The sequence below is a fragment of the Tripterygium wilfordii genome, chromosome 5 (assembly GCF_013401445.1).
Source record: "Tripterygium wilfordii isolate XIE 37 chromosome 5, ASM1340144v1, whole genome shotgun sequence".
Taxonomy (NCBI): domain Eukaryota; kingdom Viridiplantae; phylum Streptophyta; class Magnoliopsida; order Celastrales; family Celastraceae; genus Tripterygium; species Tripterygium wilfordii.
The window spans coordinates 372,679-395,789 of record NC_052236.1 but is presented as its reverse complement, the minus strand read 5'-3'; the positions used below and the strand labels follow the sequence as shown (position 1 = coordinate 395,789).

At 38.1% G+C, this 23,111-nt stretch overlaps 5 protein-coding genes across 7 annotated transcripts; 2 read left to right on the top strand and 3 right to left on the bottom strand.

Annotated features, from left to right (window-relative positions):
• The first annotated feature begins 178 nt into the window (after positions 1-178).
• On the top strand, positions 179-902 carry LOC119998719 (protein BRICK 1-like). The gene is made up of 2 exons (XM_038846096.1): positions 179-468; positions 593-902. The coding sequence occupies exons 1-2, from the start codon at positions 336-338 to the stop codon at positions 715-717; spliced, it is 258 nt and encodes an 85-aa protein (XP_038702024.1). The 5' UTR covers positions 179-335; the 3' UTR covers positions 718-902.
• Positions 903-2,825: 1,923 nt separating this feature from the next.
• On the bottom strand, positions 2,826-5,996 carry LOC119998717 (ABC transporter G family member STR2-like). Its single transcript, XM_038846092.1, has 3 exons — positions 5,084-5,996; positions 4,279-4,985; positions 2,826-4,157 (listed from the first exon to the last, which is right to left on the bottom strand). The coding sequence occupies exons 1-3, from the start codon at positions 5,561-5,563 to the stop codon at positions 3,182-3,184; spliced, it is 2,163 nt and encodes a 720-aa protein (XP_038702020.1). The 5' UTR covers positions 5,564-5,996; the 3' UTR covers positions 2,826-3,181.
• Positions 5,997-6,465: 469 nt separating this feature from the next.
• On the bottom strand, positions 6,466-10,830 carry LOC119998889 (probable beta-D-xylosidase 6). Its single transcript, XM_038846362.1, has 5 exons — positions 9,999-10,830; positions 9,169-9,335; positions 8,976-9,073; positions 8,531-8,881; positions 6,466-7,898 (listed from the first exon to the last, which is right to left on the bottom strand). Exons 1-5 carry the CDS (start codon positions 10,752-10,754, stop codon positions 6,901-6,903), a joined length of 2,370 nt encoding a protein of 789 aa, XP_038702290.1. The 5' UTR covers positions 10,755-10,830; the 3' UTR covers positions 6,466-6,900.
• A 5,991-nt stretch (positions 10,831-16,821) lies between these two features.
• Positions 16,822-18,864, top strand: LOC119998887 (transcription factor bHLH93-like). Of its 2 annotated transcripts, none has more exons than XM_038846360.1 (4): positions 16,822-17,462; positions 17,609-17,764; positions 18,319-18,486; positions 18,623-18,864. In XM_038846360.1, the coding sequence occupies exons 1-4, from the start codon at positions 16,860-16,862 to the stop codon at positions 18,707-18,709; spliced, it is 1,014 nt and encodes a 337-aa protein (XP_038702288.1). In that variant the 5' UTR covers positions 16,822-16,859; the 3' UTR covers positions 18,710-18,864. The 2 variants fall into 2 exon arrangements, with proteins under 2 accessions (XP_038702288.1, XP_038702286.1); XM_038846358.1 differs by having other exon boundaries at positions 17,609-17,782.
• A 599-nt stretch (positions 18,865-19,463) lies between these two features.
• Positions 19,464-21,954, bottom strand: LOC119998426. Of its 2 annotated transcripts, none has more exons than XM_038845757.1 (2): positions 21,197-21,954; positions 19,464-20,448 (listed from the first exon to the last, which is right to left on the bottom strand). In XM_038845757.1, the coding sequence occupies exons 1-2, from the start codon at positions 21,917-21,919 to the stop codon at positions 19,681-19,683; spliced, it is 1,491 nt and encodes a 496-aa protein (XP_038701685.1). In that variant the 5' UTR covers positions 21,920-21,954; the 3' UTR covers positions 19,464-19,680. The 2 variants fall into 2 exon arrangements, with proteins under 2 accessions (XP_038701685.1, XP_038701684.1); XM_038845756.1 differs by having other exon boundaries at positions 21,185-21,945.
• Positions 21,955-23,111: the final 1,157 nt, after the last annotated feature.

Here is a 23,111-nt window from a genome sequence, read left to right as displayed (position 1 = left end):
CATGGTCAAAGTTACGAACAGAGTTCATGCCATGAATCTCAATTACCAATGATCTTAATAAAAAAATATATATAGATATATATATATATATATATTATATTTGTAATTAAGCCATGGTGTGGGCTCTTCAACCAATAGCAGCTGAATTGCCTTCAAAGGGAGTACTAATATCGGGTTGAAGTGGAGAGCGTACAAGTCAACCCGCGCACCAACCAGGCAACCACAACCACAATAGCAACTAGCATTTCTCTGTCATTGCTTTTTTGGGTTTTGTTCATTTCTAGCAATAAAGGCACTTCTCTGTCAATCTCTTATTCTCCGAGAAAGGGAAAAGAATGGCAAGAGCAGGAGGGATAACTAACGCCGTGAATGTGGGTATTGCTGTCCAAGCCGATTGGGAGAATCGCGAGTTTATCTCCCATATCTCCCTCAACGTCCGCCGCCTCTTTGAGTTCCTCGTCCAATTTGGTACTTTTTCTCACTAATCTTTAGATATTTGGTTTGTTTGATTATGGTAATCTTTTATGAGTGTCCACTTGGGTCTTCCTCTTTTCTTCATATTGATGACTTGCTATATTCTGGGTTGTTTCAGATGCTACAACAAAGAGCAAGTTGGCATCTTTGAATGAGAAACTTGATACATTGGAGCGCCGCCTAGAGCTGCTAGAGGTCCAAGTGGGTACTGCATCTGCCAACCCATCTCTTTTTGCTGCCTGATCTATGTATGTATGTTTTTAATTCGATCATCAACGATTTACTTCCTTTTCTGTACAAATGCTGCTTCCGGAGAGAACCCTTTCTTGTCCAAGTTGTGTATGAAAACTGAATTGCTCATCTTTGCACCCAATTTTCCAGGTAATACATATACATATACATATATTTCTGCTATTTCTTTGTTCAAATTGTTTTTGGCTGAGTTTCTTGGAATTGTTGTTATTAGTCTCTAGTTGATGAATATTGATTGATGACAGCTTATTCATAATGTGATTCGATTTAATTCTCGCCTTTTGAACCATCTTCGTCGTGATTTATGGGCTGTTGTCTTACCTATTATATGGATACTAAGAGCCCTCCACTTAATAGGTGAAATCTTATCGTAGAAATTTACAATTTGATGAGTTGGTCCATGACAAATTCGCTGAGTTTTCCCGGCAAGGGGATCATAGAAAGCTTTGAAGTGGGTATGTGATGCTTTAATGATACAATGCCACTTGGGTATGGATCAGATCTTGAATTGTTGACTCCATATTCCATAGTTGTTTTCCTATTCCTGTTTAGAACCCAATATTTGTCTCAAGCTGTCACATTCTTATAAATTGATTGAGGCCTTTGCTTCCCTAAGCTGTGTCTTACTCAAGAATACTTGGTAAGTTGAACACTCGTAGACCTCTTTTTTTATGTATATCATCTGACCATGATATGATGAAAGCTGCAGTGTAGAAGCTGCAATTCTCGGGAGAACTTGCAATGTAGCTCAAAGTCCCATGTGTTCCTACAATGCCGCAGCTGCTTGAACCTTTTTTGCAACCCCTCTTTCATCTTAACTTGGTCTACATTTCTAACACTCGGTTATCTAAACCAGATCTACATGCACCCATGGTGTTTAGTGAAGGGTAGCTTGTTTATTTAGTTTACTAGTTTCTGGTACCGTATCTGTTAGCTATTGTATAGATAGCTGGTGGTTTACCTATTTAGTGAGTTCCCCTGATGCAGATAAGCAGTCTTGTCTTTGTCATGCGTTCAACTTGAACCTTGTCCCTTTATATAGCCTTTACTATGATGTAAACATCTGCATTGTCATCTTGCCACCAGTTACTCGTACACGCTAGCAATGCACGTGTGTTGCATTTGGTCCTATTTCCCCCACTTTTTTGTGAAGGTCTGACCATCTTGACCCCTCTCCTTTAGCTATAGCTATCATTCAATGAATCTAAACTTTCCCTTTCCCAAATGATGTGAAAGTTATATACTACTTATCCCCCTAAGCAGGCATCGCTGGACCTAATAACAAAAGATCTTGCATCTGATTTCTGGTAGTCAGCACATTGCTTTTTCGATAACCACAAGCTCTCAATTTGGGCTGTCGTTTTTCTGAGAACTATTTCAAATGAAGAGATATAATCTCTCAGGACAGGTCGAACCTTATATCTAACCCCAGAGTCATCCATGGTAGGCCACCTTGCTTTACCAATTTTTAATGTGCCTGTTTTGTCGGGATAAATAAGATGTAGTCTGTTCTAAATTTTATCAGCAAGGAAGAAAGTGAAAGGCCACTAGTGTAAGGGCTATCATCATTTAAATGGATATGTTGAGTCATGTAATGTTTAGAAGCTAATCTCTGTAATGTGAGTATGTGACCAATTACGAGGAGAGAATGTACTGCTACTTCATAAGGTTGAGCAGGAGATGTTGACGCTATTGCGATTTATCTTGTGATGTGGACTAAACTGATAATCAACAGATTGATGAATATGATTAACACCCTGACTATCTTGGCGGAAAGGATTGTGTGTTAATTGGTGATGGTTCTACTTGGGGAAGAGTGGGTGGTATAACAATCTTCTTCTCTATGACAATTGAGAAGCGATTGGACCCTCCCAAACTTTCTATAGACTTCATGTATTCAGATGCTTTCTTTGTTTTCTATTTTTGAAGCATCTTCGAGCTCTCGGACAATGTCAGCCATGCATGGCCGATAAGCTGAGAAGGGCTCAATGCATGCTAACGCCACCTACACCACTCTCCCCATTGCCTCAGTATGGTATTCTCCCTTGATGCTAGGATTCCACAATTTCATCCATCTTTGATTCCCTTACATAGGATTCGCCCTACAAGGAAATGTTCTTCAGATATAAAGAGAACATTACTTGCATATATGGTTTTAGAAGTTCCTAATGCACATAAATGGGAACTTTGATATCATAACAAAAATTAACAAAATAATATGAAGATCAGAATGAATTCTAGTCTGTGGTCAGTGACTAATTTTCAACAAGTTATTATTCTCCTTGATGTCTTCAAATAAAACAAAAGAAAATGCATCAACAAATTTCAGCTGATTACACCAAAGTTTGATTTATGACAAAAGCTACCAACGTGGTCTTTCTCTCCACTGACAACTCTACTTCAGACTCTTTCCATGAAATACAGAAAACTCGTTCAATGTACCATGTCAACCCTTCTACGACCTCTGGTTCTTGGAAGCAAAACGAAGCATCAAATAGAACAATATCCGGTAAAAGACAGCCCAACCAAGCATTATGAAAACCTTCTCCCATTTCTTGGATTCTTCAGTGCTAATGTGGAGTTGATTCAATATGTTGATCCCTGTCACATTTTGCCTTTCAGGGTTTACTCCAAACACTTCCTGAGTCTGATATTCATTCATCAAAAGACCTTCATAAGGATACGACATTGTTGAAATTTTGTTCATCCACTTCCAGTACCCGGGAATGTCATGGCTATTCAAGAAGTACCCACAAAAGAGGAAGAACAGAGCTGTGAAAGCAATGACTGCTGCATAGCCAAGGATATAGTTAGGAACAACTGAGCTGACAAAGACGACAAAGGAATTCGTGGAAAGGAGCGAGACGTAAAGAACAAGAAGGAAGTAGTAGAATGGCCCTCGAAGCTTCAAGGCTTTCCAAACAATGGCAGCATAAACCGCTGCTTGGAGGGCTAAGAAAGGAAGGTAAGTGATAACTCCTGCAATTGTGTAAGTGGAAGCTCTGTAAGCATTGTGAGAGGTTTCACGAACAAAGATGAAGCGTTCCTGGATGAAAGCAGGGACAGCGTCATTGGAAGAGAAGAAGAAAAGGCAGACGGTGAAGATGAAGAAGCTGAGACGGTTGGTGATGCCTTGGAGGTCTGCTTTTGGGTTCACGAACATTGTGGCCATCATGAATCCCATGATGGAGAGCACGACAAGTCGAGAGAGGAAGAGTTCTGGTGTGCGGTAGATGTTCATGAAGTTGCGGCGGATGAGAATCCATGTCTCGGAGAAGAAAGAGTTGGTGAATTTGGGGCCAAGCTGCATAGCTTTCCTATCAATATTAGGTGTGAGATAATCATCCTCATTTACAGTGTAGTCGCTGCTGTGAGGGGTTGGGGTGCTTGGGAGGATCTCACTTGATAATGTGTATAAGCCAGGAGATGAACTGCATAGAAAGCACACCACTCTCAGTCAGTAAGGCTCTAGTATAATTCATACAACGCATTAGAACTTCTGATCATGATTTCTGCAATTTCAAGCAAAATAAAAGTGAAACACTAGTTTACCTCAGTGGATTTTGCATTTTGGAATCATTCCTCTGCCTAGAAGGAGTGAACCTGAGTGTCTGCACAATTCCACTATGGCCAGCACTCCAGGACTTTGATGTATTATTATATGGGCTTCTCACACTATGATCATACTCACTTGTTTGCAAGTGAAGCCGCTTTCCATTGTTTCTCTTCCCCACTTCCTTCTGATGGCTAGAGGGAGGCGGCGTCTGTTGCACCGTAGAGATCGACCCGTCCCCCTCAGCCAACGCTGGCGGCTTCATACCAGTACGTGCAAATTCAGCAAGTGCCTCAACCCCTAATTCGGATTGATCATACTCTTGTATAACATCAATTAAGTACTCTATTGAGTTTTCACCTCTAGGCACTCTATGCCCCATCCGATTGAGATGTAGCGTAACATCCTTCGGGGACCCTTGAAACATGAGCTGCCCTCGAGCCAAAATGATGAGATGATCAAGCAGGAGTTGAATCCGGGAGGAGGGCTGGTGGATTGTTAGGATCACAGTGCGACCAGAGCGAGCAATGTGGTGCACTTTTTCGATTACAGTGTGAGCACTGGTGGAGTCTAGACCTGAAGTTGGCTCGTCCAGGAAGAGCAAGGCTGGCTCATGGATGATGTCCACTCCAATGGAAACTCTCCGGCGCTCTCCTCCGGACACTCCTCGTGTTCCTTCATCTCCAATGTATGTATTCCGAGATGACTATAACCAAAAAAGTACAGTACTCATTGACATATGAAACAACAAAGACAATTTGAGATTATTTCATTAAGTAATTTCATCAAACACATAGTACTCACGGACAATCCCAGCTGCTCGATCAACTGCTCAACACGCTCCTTCTTATCAGCAAATGAAATCGGACCTAGCCTGAAATCGGCGGCGAACATAAGGGTCTCGTAAACGGTGAGCATCGGAAAAAGCCTGTCGTCCTGCATTATATAAGCTGAAGTTCGCTTGATCAAGGTTGGGGTCACCGGCAGACCATCCAAGGAAACCCTGCCCTTCAGACTCCCACTGGCAATTCGCCCAGCAATCCCATCCAAGAAAGTCGACTTGCCAGCACCACTAGGCCCCATCACTCCAGTTATGAAACCTTTTGGGGCATACCCAGTAATCATATGTAACAAATCCACATCTTGTTTCAACCACTTCCCTTCCAACTTCTTCTGCTTTGTTACACTGTAAGTAAGGCCACAAAACTCAAGCCCACCAGTGAAGCTCATCGGCTTCCCCATGTCGATCGTTATTTCATCACCATTGCCATTGATAGAAGCCATTCCTTGTTACGACTAGCAATGAATCTTTCTTTTTCTGTGCTCTGCTTCAACTTAATCAGGATTTTAATGGGATTAAAATGAGTTAAAAGGGCAGGGAATAGGAGGTGGTTCCAAAGTTTGTAGAAAGCTAGAGCTGTCTCCATTGATAACTCCGTTCAGGCCCTTCTGGGTCGTTTTGATCGAACCGAAACAAACAAGCGGCTTTCTTTGTTTTCTCCATCGTCGGTGTTCAACTGTTTTGGCGTTTTATTTGCAAAGGGAAGACCTGTTCGTAACGGTGGAGAATACTGCGTTCCAAATACTTTCCAATAACGATGTCGTTTCAAAACCAGAGGAACGAGAGGCCTCGTCCTTATCAACTTCCAACTCCTCTCCTTCTTCAGCATTAGCAGAGGAGTGAAGGAAGCATGAAGTTTTCCAATGACTAAATGAAGGGTTAAGAGATCATTGTAGATACTCTTTTGGGTTTAGAGCTTCTTTTTCTTATGTGTAATCAGGAAGGAGCATTGCACATTTGCACCTTGATCCGATTCGATCACAGAAACAACCAAAAGAGTGAACAAAAATGGAAGCTTAACAGATGCAAATCAAACAAGGAGGTGAGTCAAATCATGTAATGTAAGTTTGATCTTCTACTGAACATCTATCCAAGTAGACACATAAGAATGAGAAGACTAGAAACATTAGAGTCTTGAAAATATACTCACCCAGACAAAGAAAAACAACCTCTAGCATTAGACTATGTTTATTCACACGAGAGTATTATCTGTGACCAGCATTACAACTTCATTAGCTGACAAAGACGATGGAAGGGTCACAGCAACACTCATCAATAACGCAGCAGCAACACAAAGCAGCAAGACTGCAGCAACAAAAACACAGAACAGACACAACTAAGAAAATAATAACGATGATCACCAAAGGCTATTTGTTATTGATGTAGTTACTGTTGTATAGAAGTTATTATTAAAATTTTAAGAAGAAAATAGAAACTTGCATTACAACAGATAACACATGTACCTACGGTTTTAAGCACAACGATACATATATAAAAACTGCGGGTGAAAACTGTACTCTTGGGTATAGCATTCAATCACCCAGTGATTCACGCTATGCACTCTTTGTGTCTCTCTTGATCTTGTACTGGCCACAGAAACCTTAAACAGAGACAACAGCAAAGCTGGTGATTGGTGAATGAATTTTTTCTTTTCGCTGAATCTTCACAACTTCAGGAAACAATACAATATTCGCCTCATTAAAGGGCGAGCTTTGTATGAAAGTTGTGATTGAACAAATGCAATGAGAGCATTATTCTGATTTCTGAATAACAAATTGGCCTATTGAGTTTCAACTGAAACTAAATGCTCCAGATCTCCCAGAAGTAGAACATGATCACCCAATGGAATTAACCTTTTTCCGTGCTCGTTTGCAATGCTAAGATGTTTACAAGGATCAACTAAAACACTCATCTCAGTAGTCCCGGATGAAGTAGTATGCACTCGATCAAATCCGATTAGTTGTTTACCTGGAGTCCCTGCAACGACTCTTGGCATTCTGGAGAATAACAATACAACATGGCTTCCATCCATGTCTCCAACATTTTTCACCAATATCTGCACGTAGAATCTCAATGAATCGCATGAAGTAACCTCATCAATTAGCATGTACTCCAGTTTTTCTTCTGCCTGGCGTAATATGTTCTTCCTCAGTAAACTTAATCTGCTTGGTGGAGCTGACAAAAACTTGTAAGTGAAATTGCTGTAGCTCAACCCTTGACCATATCCATACACCTGATCACCAGTGTAAAATCGATAGGTTCTTCCAGGATACCCACGAGAAGGATCTGCTCGCATGTTCATATCATTCATAGGTACCTTGGAAAATGACTCGGGATACCAAGTCATTGGCAGTCTTCCAGCAGGATTGTGATCTCCAAAGATAATTTCTGCAAGAGCTTTCCCACCGGCCTCACTGGGATACCCAATCCAGAGAATGCTAGCGATTTTTGGGTCTTTTTCAGCAAATGAAACGTCAAGGGGACCTCCACCAGTAAGAACTAGAATCACAGGTTTTATACTTGCAGCTGCAACATTAGATACTAGAGTCATTTGATTACCAGGTAAAAGAAGGCTAACTCGATCAAGATCTTCGGTTTCCTGCGACAAATCCAACCCCATGACTATGATTACAATATCAGATTCTTCTGCTATAACAATAGCTTCTTTGAATCCAACATTGGAATTACAAGCTACATCAGAGCAGCCGGCTGCATGATATGTCTTCTCTACGTAGGCTTTAATTCCTTCAAAAAGGCTCTTTGGTTCACATGGATTTCCTGTAAAATAATAACCCAACAGGCAACAACATTATTGTCCACATAAAGCAATTGCAGAAATTTGGAAAAGGATTGAGAAAAACATGGAATAACTTCAGTTCTTTTAGTTTGTTGATTCAGAAATTAAGTTCGAATATGGAAATATTTGAGAAAACAATCATGTTGATACCAAAATTGAACTCTCACCTATCCACAAGTTCCTCATGTTCTTTCCTTCAAATTTGAATATTTTAAATCGACATCTCTGATTTTCTCAATAGACTCTCAGCTACAACATTGAATAGGCTCCTAGCTATTACAACATACGACCAACACTCAAGGACATCCCCCTAAGCTACTATGACATAATTAATAATCAATACTCTTTATAGCTACTATGACATAGGATCAACATTCAACGATGCCTACATCATTGTAGAGCATAAAGATAAAATTTTTTAAGGAAAATCTGCTACTGAAGACTGAGGAGTAAGACGAACCTTATGACAAGATCACAAGAAAGACGCTATAGTTTCCTATTGAGTGAATGTACTAGCTACTAATGCTTTATTGACTTTAACTGGCCAATCTTGGTAAAGAAAAAAAGACAGTTATCCATAAGCTAGTAAAACATCACAGGTAGGACATGATACCTGAATAGCCACCACCCATATTGCTTATGTTGTTAGCCATCGGACCAACAATAGCTAATGAAGACACAACATTCTTGTTCAAAGGCAAGAATTTCTTCTCATTTTTAAGGAGCACAATACCCTGCCTGGCTGCTTCAAGCGCTAGTCTCTTGTGCTCTGGAGTACAAACATTCTGAGGTCCCAGATTCCTAAATCGCCCTTTCCTAGGGTCTCCATTAAATATCCCCAGACGCAGTTGAATGGAGAAAAGGTTGAAGAGAGCTCTGTCAATATCCTCTTCTACCACCTTCCCTTCATCAATTGCAGATTGAGTATAGCGAAGCATTGTTGATCCACAATCAATATCCACTCCTGTTGATAATCATTAATATTGTAAACTGTAGCTTCAAGAAAAATCAATGCTAGAATTTGTGCGCGGAAACAGAAAATGAATGGCTAGTAAGACCTGCTCTAAGAACATCAGCAACTGCATCCTCTGGAGTTTTTGTATAATTCTGATATTCAGTAATGCAAGAGACAGCACCACAATCTGAGGCGATGTATCTGTATATATAGGTTTACCAGTCAAAACCAAAGGAATCAGTGTGGTTTCAGTTGTTTCATTTCTAATCATATCATCAAATCTTTGAGAAATTTACCCTTTGAAGCCCCATTCAGTTCTAGCTTTTTGCAGAAAATCCTTATGTGCACAGGTAGGCACCCCATTTACTTGATTGTAGGAGCACATTAAGCAGCTAGCTTTACCTTCTTGGATACAACTCTGAAATGGTGGCTGATATGTATCTTCCAAATCTTGTTCTGAAACCTATTAGCAATCATAAATCAATTCACTGAAAAGATTGAAGTGATTCTGATATTCTAAATGTGACATGAGCAGTTAAGCAATCTAAAACCCACCAACAACTAATCAAGCACTAACCAAATTGGTTATCAGTATCATGTAAAAGCAAATGCGGCTCCCAAGGCAATCAAATTATGGTTTGAGAGAACTACTAATACTGAAACCTACTAACAATTTGACATGCCTGACCATACTTCTGCCAGAGAACCTATAAGCAAACTAACCCAGTCGAGATGGATCATAAATACCATACAACAACAGTTAAAAGGGGATCGAAGGCAATCAAGTAGTTCTGTGGAGCAACTAATGTATGATAATTTAAACTGTAAACAGATAAATGCAGTTGAAATAGCTTAACAAAGAGCTAGCAGAAAAAGAAAGCCATAAGATGGAATTGACTCTATAACCACATAAACTCACCAATCAATAATCTTAAACCCACCCCCAATTCAAACCAAATTCAATTGCAACTTTCATCAATACCCAAAACAAAAATCAAAAGGGGCTGCTAAAGCAATCAACTTTGCGGTTAGAACTACTAATATAGACCAATACAGCAAAAACGAAAACAAACTTATTTGAAAGGCTAACAAAAAGCTAGAAAATTACAGCTAATAAAGATCATACCACAGCATTGAAGCTGTATCTACTGAAATTCCCCCATTTCTCCAAGTCATAAGCGGTGAGATGCTTGCAGCAAGCAGACAGCATAAGCCCATCGCCACTACTACCTTCCTCTCCCAAAACCCTCTTCCCTCCAAATCCAATTCTGCTCTGACGACCACCACCAACCTTCCAATCACCGCCCTGGAATCCCCTCACAAACTCAATAGCATAAGCAGAAGCAACCATGGGATCTTCTCCAGGTGTTTCTTGGCCTCTCCCCCATCTGGGATCCCTAAATATATTAATATTAGGAGCCCAATATGTTAACCCAGCTTGCCCCACATTATACATAGCTCTAGCCTCAATGGCTACGGCAGATCCAATCAAGAACCAGAGACTCCTATTGAAAGAAGCAGCAGTGACAAGAACCTGAGGGAAGCCAGTGGCAGAGGAAATAGTCCCATTGAAGGAGACACCAGGTCCATTGGTGGCAATCCCATGAAGAGACTCAGACCACCATTCATAACTTGGGATGCCAAGTCTTGGGATCGCGGATGCATTGTTTGCTAATTGCTTTATCTTCTCTTGGAGGGTTAGGTGAGAGATGAGAGAGTGAGCTCTTGTGGCGATGGAGAGGGAAGTGTCACAGAAGGTGTAGGTGTCCTGAGGAGGCTTACATGGAAACCTAGGATTGGAAATTGGTTTGGAGATGGAAGATGAGAATTGTAGGATAACTAGGAGAAAGAAGACCAAGGGTACCCAGTACCTAGACATCATCTGTTGGTATCAGTTAGAAATTTGGGCCTTTTGCTTTGCACTACTTGATAGTTGATCAAATAATTTGCCTTAGATAGTATGTACTGTCTCTTGATGCTGACTTTAGGAGAGTAGTTCTTAGTGTTTTTCTTTTTATGTTTTTTTGATAAAAGGGAAAGGAGACGGAGATATTCGAACTTGGGAGTTAAGACCTCTCTATCAAATATCTTACACATATGTCTCATTTGAGTTACTCGTGATCCTCAAAGAGTATTATTAGTTAATGTATCATGTTGATTAATATATTGTATGATGAAAATTTTAATTTTTTCATTGATTAGGAAGGATTGTATTAAATAAGTGGATTCCATAATATTTTATATCTGAGATTTTGGGATTACAATCAGAAGTAAGTAGAAATGTAGAATATGAATGGAAGGCAAATCGATTCCAAAATGACTGAAACTAATTCGGCCAAACGTTCTAGAGAGGCCAGGCATCAGTAACTCTTTTACACACACTTAAATGAATACGATGCATGGTATAATATAATAGAGATCGGATGTCTTCAAGAATAAAATCATCAGTCTTGAGGGATCAATTCGCCTGATACAGAAAGTCATAATCTCAAGGCATCACCCAATGAATGCAGAGAAGAATATTATCAATCACTAAAGGTTACTTTGCATATGAGATCACGAATCAAAAAAATATATATAATTAATTCTGGAGGATAAGATTTTGTGATATCATATGGGGTTGATTTATCAGACAAAATCAACACATTTTTATATGAAATTATTGGATCACGCCATTCGGCCTTGTTCTTTCTTGTGTTGAGAAATTCACATCTTAAATACTTAAATTTTATTTACACCATGAAATCAATTAAGTTTACATCATATTTTTTTTTAATTTGATGACAAGTATATTCTTTTTTGAAAATAAATATTAAATACATAGTTATATATTGAATTAGAAACTTATAAGTTTACACACCAATTCTCTCAAAAAAAAAAAATTTACACCCCAAAAACTTTGCAAAGCAAGATCGATTTTATTGAACAAATGTTGAAGATGGAAAATAACGACTTACATAAGGATTATACGAATAACTATCAGTTTCAACGACTTGTAAAAATTTATTGTTGACCCTGAAAAGAATGTTCATGGTGTCAAGGTACGTTTTTTAGGGTTTGCTTCATATATATATTATACAATCAACAAATACCCTCCAATTATTTGTATAGTAAACAAGAAACTATTCTGATTTTATGTATTTAAATCGACACAAGGCACCAATACGATTCACAAAAAACTCGTGCAGCTTGGCTGCAGTAAATTCTTTCTGTTATCCTCCTGGAGTTGAGTTGGTTTTGGGTTTTGGGTTTTGTTTATTGTACTTGTTCTTTCCTCTAGAACTCTATCTGGGTTGTAGCTAGTTCCCTTGTTGATCAAGTTTCTTATTAGTTGTTCTCATCCTTAGCCACAACAGGGTTTTGTCCTCCTATTAATGGGTTGTAGATAGTTTTCTTGTTGATCAGGTTTCTCACTAGTTGTTCTCATCCTTAGCCACAACAATAGGGTTTTGTCCTCCTATTAATGGGTTGTAGCTAGTTTCCTTGTTGATCAGGTTTCTTACTGGTTGTTCTCATCCTTAGCCACAATAGGGTTTTGCCCTCCTATTAAATGGGTGGTTTTGTGTTTATGCCACCAGACATTCGATATAGACAAGGACCGTCAATGATGTTTTTTACTTTTATTTTTTATTGGTGATGTACGCCTATTTTAAACATAAACTAATGGTATTAATTACTTCAATCCTATAAATTTTTGTTTTTGAAATGGGGGAGAGGGGATTTGAACCCTGATCACAAGGATAAAATACACCGTCCTTACCATTTCAACTAGTGGCTCAGATGTTCAATCGTATAACATTGATGTAATGAAAATGAAATTTAGTTTGTGCATTAATAGTAGATGGTGTGTAAATTTACCACTTTCTTAATCGCAATTTTACAAGTGAAAGATAGTTTAAGTTATCCATTAAATATTTGGTATAAACTTATAAAATATGGATGTGAACTTATACTTTTAAAAGAGATGGTGTAAAATTAATAGTTTATGTGGTGTAAATAAAGAATTTAAGGTACAACTTTCAAAAGTCTTAACCCGTTCAATGATCTTACAGGCCTATTAACACCTGGGCCAGCTCAATTAACGAGTCCGCTGGTATGGGCCTCACACGTGACTCTATCGGTCCAATCCAAATAATCAGGAGCTGAGTAGTATGTACAAATAAATCTATACATATATATATATATTGTATATGCATATATGGCACGTCTTTTTATATATGATTTGACTCCATTGAGATGAGAGATGTCACATACATACAGTTTTCTCTCTCTTTCAATTTTCTTTTCCACTTAAGAATCAGACCTACCAAACAGCGACAAATTAATCCCCAGACACATATATGTACAAAAAACCAACCCTAATTGATCAAAAAAACACAGACCATAAATCTGGACAAATTCCAGACCATATTCTAGACCCAATAGAGGCTAAAGCATCAGCTACTTGATTGGCTGAACGCTTAATGTGGACAAACTGAACAGATGTAAAAGAGGAGACTAGCTCTGTAGCTTTTTTGATACTCAAACCTGCTTCAGAAAGATTGACATCCTCAGAGTTTAGAGCTTTGAAAATGGTTAATACAATTTTTCATCACTGAAATATTTGACCCAGTTCAATTCGATCCTTCATTTTTCAAATATTTCAAGTTGAGTATCGGAATTTCAATAGGATAGTTAAAACAGTGATGTGGCATTAAAAATTCAAATTCAACTGATTTTTATTGACATGGCCTGACAAATTAGTGACTTGGATATTTATTATAGTTTAAAAAAATAACGACACATGAAAAAAAAAAAACCAAAAGAAAACCCAAAAATCCCTAATTCTTCTTCCTAAAAAAAAACACATATCTATAATAAAATTTTAGAAACTAAAACCAGATCCGGTGAACTAAATACCTTACTCTTGGAGTCTTGGTGACAGAGTCATTGACCTTAATGGCAGGGAACAACATAGTCCCATTTATCTGCATCTGGTACAACCTCTTGCAACTTTTTTTTTCTTGGTAAGTGCAACCTCTTGGAACCGTTAAAGAAGTGATAGAGCAAGAGAGAGGTGTTTTATTGATTTATTACTTTTATTGCCATTTTAATTATTTTTTAATGTCACATAGGTAATTTAAGTGTTCGAAAAGTCTAGAATCCATCCGGGTGAGTAAATTGGAACAAATTTGAGATTTCGATAATCAACTTAAAACATTTAAAAAATGGATAATCAATTTGAACTAGGTGTTATTATTCAGTGACCAAAAATTTTATTAACCCGATCATAAAGTGATCATCATGATCCCATGGAGAGATGATATGTCGGCAGATAGATACATTAAGAATCATATCCTAGGCGTACGATGTGCGCATGTGCCCCAATATTCTATTTTGTATGTGTACATACTATATAGAATAAATATAGGTGTGGTGGTTGTGCCTTAATCAGGCTTTAGGGGTAGTCTTTTTATTGGGTGTTTTTATTCTATTGTTCACATATGTTTGGTGTATCACTCTCAATTTTCTACTTACAAATTTTTGTATTTTGAAAACAGGATATTACAATATCATTAATAATAGTTTTAAGCAACTCTTCTTTTATAATATACAAAACAATCATTCTAAGATTGATCACTCATTAAGTTGTGATAAAGAGCACACAATAAAGTTGAGGGGCTTGGGTAGTTGGGCTTGACAAGATAACAAGTACACAATAGATCGTGTTGGGTTAGGGTTTAGCACTTAAGAGAGTTGGGTCAAAGTTACTTAGTAGGCTTTATTTTAGTGGACGGGGAGACCTTATTTTTTGGGTGGGGGCATATGTATCAAATTGTCAAGAATACATGTATATTTAGTGAAAATTTTTGGGAGTCATTGCCTCATTGGGGTCCGTGCTCCAATCCATTAGGTGTAGGTTCGCCTATGATTATGTGGGGCATCTAGGGCCCACGATTTTACATGAATCGTGTGTGTCATCTCAGTAGTTGGGACACAAAAACAATTAGATTCTTAGCATTTTTGGGACGACTCCGGACTTTAATTAGTTGTTCTCATAAACTAGCCAGTTGTTGTTTATTTATCGAGAATTATCAAATGTAAGCAGACAAAACCATGACAAAAACAAGCTTTTTAGGCTACATCTATATTAATCCATCATATTATCAGTAATTAATATGAGATTGTTTTCTCGTAAACTCTTGAGCATTACTTCGATATGTATGAGATTCGTGTGCTAATACATGCAGTATATACATATACATATATATATATATAGTAGAAAAGTGGAATGTTTTTGCAATAAATTAAGAAGGGGTGTCCTAGTGAAAGGAGAACAATAAAGGGAAGGAGCAAAGAAAGTGATATGCAGACTGCAGAGATATATGGTCATTGTATAAGCGGTTTTGGAGGAGGAGAAAGAAGGACAGAAGAGAATATTGTGGGCGGCAGCCTGTGGAATTCTGTCAGAGTCTATTAATTAAAATTATCTATAATTTTAGGGTTTGAAGTTAACACGAGAATGAGCTAAAGACAGGCTAGCCCAAGATTAAAAAAAAAAGAAAGTCAGAGGAGAGAATAATTTCCCAATGCAAGAGGGTTTTGTTTTGTAGTAAAACTTAATTAATTAATACAGCCTATCGACATCGAGCATTATTTTGGTGGAAAATTCACGTGGCTTTTGTCCCATCCCATGCATATATATTGTCTCCTCGAGAAGTGTGTTTGCATGTCTACGTGTCTTTGTTTATTTTGAAACAGAATAAAAATACCCCCAAAGACTAGGTATATTACATAGATTAATGAAGTGACTGGCCATCATCAGTCCTGTAAAGTTGAAGGAAGGAAAGTGAGAATATTTAAGGTCGGCGGGGATACCGACCGTCGACCTTGAGATACGGTGATAATAAGACTTGTGTCAGATTTCAAACGCTGAACAGAAAATAAGACTTTAGGGTATTTTTGAAATGATAACTATGTCAGTGACAAAATTGATGTAGGTCTCGAGGTTATTAGGAAGACGTGTCTTAATGACGATCCCATGCAAGGATTGCCTAGTATAAGGCAATCGATCAGGTGGACACTTCCTTGATGGTTTGTCGGGTGTTGTGGGAGATTATATGTATACTCTAATTGAGAGGACTTGATCAACCAGACGATACTTGACGTGACTTGGTGAATAAGGTAATGGAATATCATAGATATATTGCCTTGGGCAGAGTGAGTACGAGTACATGTTATAATGATAATGAAAATTTGGGTAAGATTTTGAGTTGATATGCATGCGTTGGGCTGTGCGCTTAGTCAATAAATCGTATCATGTATTCTGATATGTGGGTAGTGGGTCTTTGTAGTCCGAAGCTGTGACTAACCAAGTTGGGAGAAGTTGTGCTTTGCCAAGAGGGCCAAGACTATTTGTTTGCCACTACACAAATGTTTGTGCTTTACAAGATCAATCAGCTTGACAGATGAAACAGCTAAGTAAGCATTAATGATTGTACACACTATACTCCTCACTACTCTACACATATAACACATATATATAGCCTAGCTAGGGTTTCCCAGGTGATGCAAACACTACATATGAAGACAGAAACTTAAGAATGACCTAATATTACAATAATCTAACACAAATTAGAATGACCTAGACTGTCTATAATTCAGCAAGTTAAGACAAACTGCATCGCTTATTCGGTTCAGACTTCAGACAGATCAAGTTTGTCTGATTAATTATTTCGGTGAAAGAGACATGAATTCCCCCTTAAAGAGAGAGAGAGAGATAGAGAGAGAGGGGAACAAAAAGAGATTCCATTTCTATCTTATTCCCTGTGCTGATCATAAAACATATATTGAATATAATTTAATTATTTGTATACATTTTTATTCTCCAACTTAATTGGTGCAACTTCATGTTCTTATAGGACCCATTTTCCTGCACCATCACGCACTACACTATTGCGCACAAAGAGAAAGAGAAAGAGAATTAGAGAGAGAGAGAGAGAGAGAGATGGATCTCACTCAACATGGTTTCTTGGATGAGTTCCTGGCTCCAAGAAGAGACCAAACGTGGAATAGTTTTAATGATCAGTCGTTCAATATGAACGGATGGAGCTTTGATTCTTTTGATGAAAACCCAAGTTTGTCCACTTCATCAAATCCATCATCATTTTTAGGGTTGATCTCCTCCCCAGCTGATCATCATTCTACCATTATTGATCAATCCCAACCTTTCAGTAGGACTGATGAACCCTACTCATCTTTCCATGTCGATGGCTTCACTGCACATACACCACCACCACCACCACATGATCAGTACTTCCCACCACTACTACTTCATCATGGTGAAGAGCTTAATCTTGATCAGCATAATGTTTTTAGTTTGGAAGAACAAGACTTCAAAGTTGAGATGGAAGAAGCAACAACAAATATTACAAATCAGGGTTTCCAAATGGGTTTATGTGGAGAGAAAATTAGGACTACTATTAGTACTGGAAAGTCGAAGAAAGTTGAGGGACAACCCTCCAAGAATCTAATGGCTGAAAGAAGGCGAAGGAAACGCTTGAACGATCGCCTTTCCATGCTCAGATCAATTGTCCCCAAGATCAGCAAGGTATATGTGTATATTTATGTAACTTGAATGAAAAAAATAAAAGATTAAGGTGAAGAAGATATATGGGTTTTTCTTTTGGGTTGTATATATAACTTGTATGATTGATCGATTGAAGAGTCTGAAAATATATACGTATGTATGAGCAGATGGACAGGACAGCTACACTTGCTGACACCATAGATTACATGAAAGAGCTTCAGGAAAGAATCAATAACCTCCAGGAAAAAGAAGAAGTTGAGGAGGGTTCAAATCCAACAAATTTGATTACAACTTTCGCGGAAAAAAGGTTTAAGGAGGTATTGGTAAGAAATTCTCCCAAGGTATATATATATCTATATTATTATGAGTAGACACTTGATTTCATGTCGAATTACTTTGATGCTTGATTTCATGTATAATTATTTGATGATTGTGGAGAAGTTGTTCAAGTTGAAGAAGACTGAAATTGCTAGAATTCCGTCATAATTCGGGTTGATATAAATAAAAATTTTATTATTATTTTGTAACCTTGTCTTAAGAGAGTAAAAGAGGCGGTGGAGAGAGAGAGAGGTAGTAGAGGTAAGGACAACTTTAGAGACATGTGAGGGCTATCTCTTGTACTCTTGATCTTGTAAACTATCTGGAAATCATAATATTGTTGGACGTAGAATCTCATACTGAATCCGAACCAGGATAAATTCTGTGTTGTCCTTCTTCCCTTATTCTCTATATTGCTGCTGCACTAGTTTGGATTCTTGTGTTTTCTTGATCTGTTTGGTGGATATCACTACAATGATGACTCTTCATTTGTTTCAACATATATAGTGAATTAATATAGCTCTTGGTATGAGAATATTTTTCTTTACTTGATTTGCAGTTTGAAGTGGAAACAAGAGAGGCTGATAGCAGGATTGAGATATGTTGTGCGGCCAAGCCAGGAATATTGCTGTCGACAATAAACACACTAGAAGCATTAGGCCTTGAGATTCAACACAGTGTTATTAGTTGCTTCAATGATTTCTCACTCCAAGCTTCATGTTCTGAGGTATATATATGCGTATAAGTGTGTTAATTCTTTGACTTGTTATACCAGTAATCAAGATTTCTAAATAACACCAAATGGTCTATATTTCTTACATAATGAAGGGTGTTTATGTTTGCTTGTGCTTTATTCCATGTAGGTTAAAGAGCAAATAACAGGATTGAATTCTGAAGACATAAAGCAAGCTTTGTTCAGAAATGCTGGCTATGGAGGAAGATGCTTGTAGAAGAGAAGCATATAGATAAATGCATACAGCATATAAATTCGATGGAGTTCTCTATATTTGTTCTACTTTAATAAGCCTTCAAGGCACTTTAATAATGATTTGAGTTGCTGTAATAATGTCTATTATGCTGATCATTCATCCCCTCATCTCATTAACCATGTTGTATCATATAATCCAATTGGATATATATATATATATATATGTTGATACAAAGATCAATTCTAGGTATATATATGACAACGATAACCAAAACAATGGTGATCCTTCACCAGTCTCAAATATATATATTTGAGTTAGATGACACATAACCATTTGGGTAATAGCCTAGTTAGTGAATTTCTCTCGGGCCAAGGTCGTGAGTCCACACATAATCACTTGGGTGATACAGTTGTGGCCACGCGTTGGGCTTTGGCCTAACTTAGCCCGTAATCAACAGAGAAATTTCTATGCGTGCAAGTCTAATAGCCCGAGTTTAGCCCATATCGGTTTTTAACAACAAAAAGTGAGATGACATTAACTTTTGGTCACATGCGGTTCACTCCAATCTTTCATGAATTTCCTGGTATCCAAAGAGAAGGCAACCAAACTCTGTTTGGAGAGGATATAGCTTCCAGAGAAATGTGTAGCATATACGTGAAACAGTATAACCATCTTGAACTTCCGACAAAAACCAAAGAATTTATGTAACTAAGCAGCAATACCAAAAGCAGAGTCATTCTAAATGCATAAAACATAAATCAAACGCACCATAATCTAAAAGACAAATGTAAAGATCAATTAGTTTGGAATTTCAACTAACAGAGGAATGATTTAGAGGATTCAGTAGTATACAACCCTTCCCGGAAAAACCTAAAATTAGGATAATATGCTCGAGTACATGATCAGCCACCTAGCGATTACATAACGCTGTTCTGACCTCTGAGTATAATATGTCAGGAAAAAAAAATCATTTCAACAAAGTTTACACATGGCTACAGCTCAGTTTCATCTTCATCAGCATTGCTGTCAAAACCATCATCATCAAAATTAGAACGGTCACTCGAGGCATCATCCTGGTGTTGATGGAGCTGACTAACAACATCTCTTGCTTCAGTAACCAATGCATCTTTTGCCGCTCTAATTAGATCTGTTTTCTGAACATTGATTTCCCACCTATTCTCTTTCCCGGCTAGGCCTTTTTTTGGAAATTCAGAAGCTGCCTTTCTCTTAGCTTCTCTTCTATGTAATTGGTCGATGTACTTCTCGTGAATGGCCTTATTTTTTACGTGCTTAAACACTGGCGGGCTCACGAAATCCACCTGGCATACATTATTTAATCTTGAAAGGGGCTTCTTCTGGACAGAAGTGGATCTCTCATTGCACTTCTGCAGAAATTCTTCTTTTCCTGTAAAACGCTTTGGAGTGGACAGTATAGCATTCGGCTGCAAAGCTTGAGCAGAGGAAGTCATGTTTGGTTCCAGGACCGAGAATAGATCAGCTCCATTATCTTCGTTCACTTGAGAATGCTTCTGTAACAACTGTCTGACAGTTTTCTGCACAAGACAAGCCTTTTGTTTATTGCAACCCGGCTTTCTAATATTCTGCCAGTTGAGATTAATCAATTTGCTAGCAGAGAGAGAAAATTTTCCAATTGATGATGAGTTCATCTTATTTGCCCTTGATCGAGGTAATGGTTGTGGAGGAGTCATGTGGTCAGAATGGACCCTATCAAAGCAATCCTGGGCAGACTTTCCATGCACCTGCAATTTATTTCATAGTGAAATAAGCTACATAGATTGTCTCTACATATAAAAGAATACCAGTGGACTCTAATACCAACAAGAAACAGTTTAACAGAACGGTTTAAGCGTGTATCAATTATGCGCCATAGCATACAAGAGAATAGTGAAGCAGGCTAATCTTTCCCATCTACCTCTAACATTGTGTGCAAAAACGAGTGATTTTGCATAACCAAAGGCAATCCATAACCAAAGGCATTTAACAGACCACCAGTAAAATAATCGTCAACAAAAACAGACAATGTTGCCAATTGAGAAAAGATATTCAGCACAGCTCCTGCAGCTCTTGTTTCAATGTTTCACTCTCATCTTCAAGGAACTTGGAAGAGAGCTTGAATATGAAAATTAGCATTCCCTTTGGCATGCTTTCATTGCTTTCACTTGTAGTAAATACCAATAGAAATTAACTGAAAGAACTGAAAGTGAAGTAGCAACATTAAAGATACCATCACTAAACCTATTTCGTTGTTTGCTTTTTGCAAAGAAATCCATTCATATTCAACAAAAATATAGAACTAGATTAGATGACGTTTAATATAACAATATCTACTTATACAAGGACTCAAATTTACTAAAAGGAAAATTAATCCCAGGTTCAATATAGTACCATTGTTCACATTTTCCATTCCAATCTCATTTCAATGAAAAGGAAAAGTATTGCTATCTAATAAGAAGGGGACAAATGACAGAAAGATACCAGTTTAGAAACCTTCTTCCAAAAATGCGGTGTAGGCTTTGCCAAAAAATAAGCTCTCTGCAATGCCAATTCTTGCTCCTTTGTCCACCCTTGGGCAGTAGCATTACCTTCCTCTCCCCGCTTTCTCTTCCTACTTAACCCAACATCTCCATTTCTTTCAAAAATGTCACTCTCCTTAGATTTATTCGCCACCAGACCAACAACACAGATCCTTATACTTTCTTCCAAAACATCCCCACCCACTCTCCCTTTCCCTCCATCTGCCGCAACTCCACTATCCAGAGATTGGTCTGAAACATATTTGATTAATTTCTTGCTCTCACTGGCCTTCTTAGACGTAAAATTTATGTTCGTATCAACAAATTCACAACTTTTTGGGTGATTGGAAAGCCTAGGAGATCGCCTAAGACTCGAGAAACCACCTGCCCCGCTGCTCAATCTTGGGGATCTTCTGAATCCAGTAGTCAAAATCAAGCAATTTCCCGACCCATCTTTTGATTTTCTTGAATTACTCTGCTTCCTTTGCGGGCAATCTTCATGGGTTATCCTCAAAGAAGAGTCTCTCGTCGAGCTGATGCTAGAATCCGGGGACCTAACTGTGTTGTTTCTGGGTCTGGGTTTGTCTGTGGGACTACCTTTGGAATGTGGAGGATTGAGTCTTGGGGATCGACGGAGAGGGGTGGTGGGTGGGTGGGTATTGGTGGTCGTAGTAAGTTTCGGATTTCTCTTTCGCATTTTGTCGAGCACCTGGTGAGTGATTCTCGGCTTCTAGAGGGAAAAAGTACCAAGTGTTGGCTGTTCAAAATTGGATAGGCCGGGCTTCCCCAACCGCTACGTCAGACTGTCAAAAAAAAAATCCGAACTGACCAACAGAACCGATCATCTGGTCGGTTCAAATATTTAAAAATCAAAATAATGGTTGGTTTTTATTATTTTAAGATAATCGTTGGGTTAAAATCGAACCAATCAAATTTAATTATATATATTTAATTTTTATATATGTAGTGAAGATTAATACTCATTTAGTAGGCCAATTTTGATGACATATGATAACATGATTTAATGGTAATGTAAATAACGCTTAATTATAATAAAGAAGGGAAGTCCATTTGTAACCGCAAACCCACCCCCCCATCTGCCTTGTCATGAAGAGGCTCTAGATCCAGACACCGTAGTTGAGGTTATTAAGAACAACGAGTACAAGTTAGTTTTCTCTCACCGAATTTAATTTTCATTTCACAATTCAGCACCCATTCAACCCATCCCATCGTCATAACCGAATAATCGATCAAAATCTAATGGTCGGTTATAACCTCATTGTCATCAAAATCGAACGGCCACCGGTTTTCTCCAAGGGAAAATTTTAAATTTTCGATCCGGAAATCAACATACTAAAGAATCAACCAAAACCGATCATTCACACCCCTATATAGTTCTGTTGGGCCTGGGCTAGAAGAGGATGTTGTGTGCAATTGCAAATATCATTACTATTTCACAAAGTACGAAATAGAGGCCCATTAGTGGGCCCAATGAATTCAGAAAAGGGAAAGTTTGCTTCTGCTACTGAAAGTTCTCAAGAGAGATACCACAACTGAACTAGATTACAGAAACTATGACTGTTTTGGTAGTTTCGACTTTGAATATTTTAAAGACTATATCAATTTGGCCTAACCAAGCCGAGCGATTATAAGCAAAGCTCATACCTTCTTATTAATAACGTGTTTTCTTAGTCTAAGTACGATTAGCGACAGCCCATGAAAACTAAAGTCTTACAAGACCCGATATATCCACAATGAACTGGTAAATCAAAAGAGGATAAATATTGTTGAAGTGTTTGGGCTGAAAAATGTGATCTCAAACCTAACCTTGCTGGCTACACTTCAACATTTGAAAGTTGAAATTAAGGGCCAGTTTTAGAAAGACAGTA

Bases quoted from the DNA above. Each gene is read 5' to 3' on its own strand.
- LOC119998887 (XM_038846358.1), top strand. From the start codon at position 16,860: ATGGATCTCACTCAACATGGTTTCTTGGATGAGTTCCTGGCTCCAAGA. The intron at 17,463-17,608 runs GTATATGTGTAT...ATGTATGAGCAG, and splicing joins TTGTCCCCAAGATCAGCAAG to ATGGACAGGACAGCTACACT. The intron at 17,783-18,318 runs GTATATATATAT...CTTGATTTGCAG, and splicing joins TGGTAAGAAATTCTCCCAAG to TTTGAAGTGGAAACAAGAGA.
- LOC119998719 (XM_038846096.1), top strand. From the start codon at position 336: ATGGCAAGAGCAGGAGGGATAACTAACGCCGTGAATGTGGGTATTGCT. The intron at 469-592 runs GTACTTTTTCTC...GGGTTGTTTCAG, and splicing joins TGAGTTCCTCGTCCAATTTG to ATGCTACAACAAAGAGCAAG.
- LOC119998889 (XM_038846362.1), bottom strand. From the start codon at position 10,754: ATGATGTCTAGGTACTGGGTACCCTTGGTCTTCTTTCTCCTAGTTATC. The intron at 9,336-9,998 runs GTATGATCTTTA...GATTGCTAATAG, and splicing joins GATACAGCTTCAATGCTGTG to GTTTCAGAACAAGATTTGGA. The intron at 7,899-8,530 runs GTATCATGTCCT...ATTATTTTACAG, and splicing joins TATGGGTGGTGGCTATTCAG to GAAATCCATGTGAACCAAAG.
- LOC119998717 (XM_038846092.1), bottom strand. From the start codon at position 5,563: ATGGCTTCTATCAATGGCAATGGTGATGAAATAACGATCGACATGGGG. The intron at 4,986-5,083 runs GTGAGTACTATG...TTTTGGTTATAG, and splicing joins TCGAGCAGCTGGGATTGTCC to TCATCTCGGAATACATACAT. The intron at 4,158-4,278 runs GTAAACTAGTGT...CTTTCTATGCAG, and splicing joins AAAATGCAAAATCCACTGAG to TTCATCTCCTGGCTTATACA.
- LOC119998426 (XM_038845756.1), bottom strand. From the start codon at position 21,919: ATGCGAAAGAGAAATCCGAAACTTACTACGACCACCAATACCCACCCA. The intron at 20,449-21,184 runs GTATCTTTCTGT...AATAAATTGCAG, and splicing joins GGAAGAAGGTTTCTAAACTG to GTGCATGGAAAGTCTGCCCA.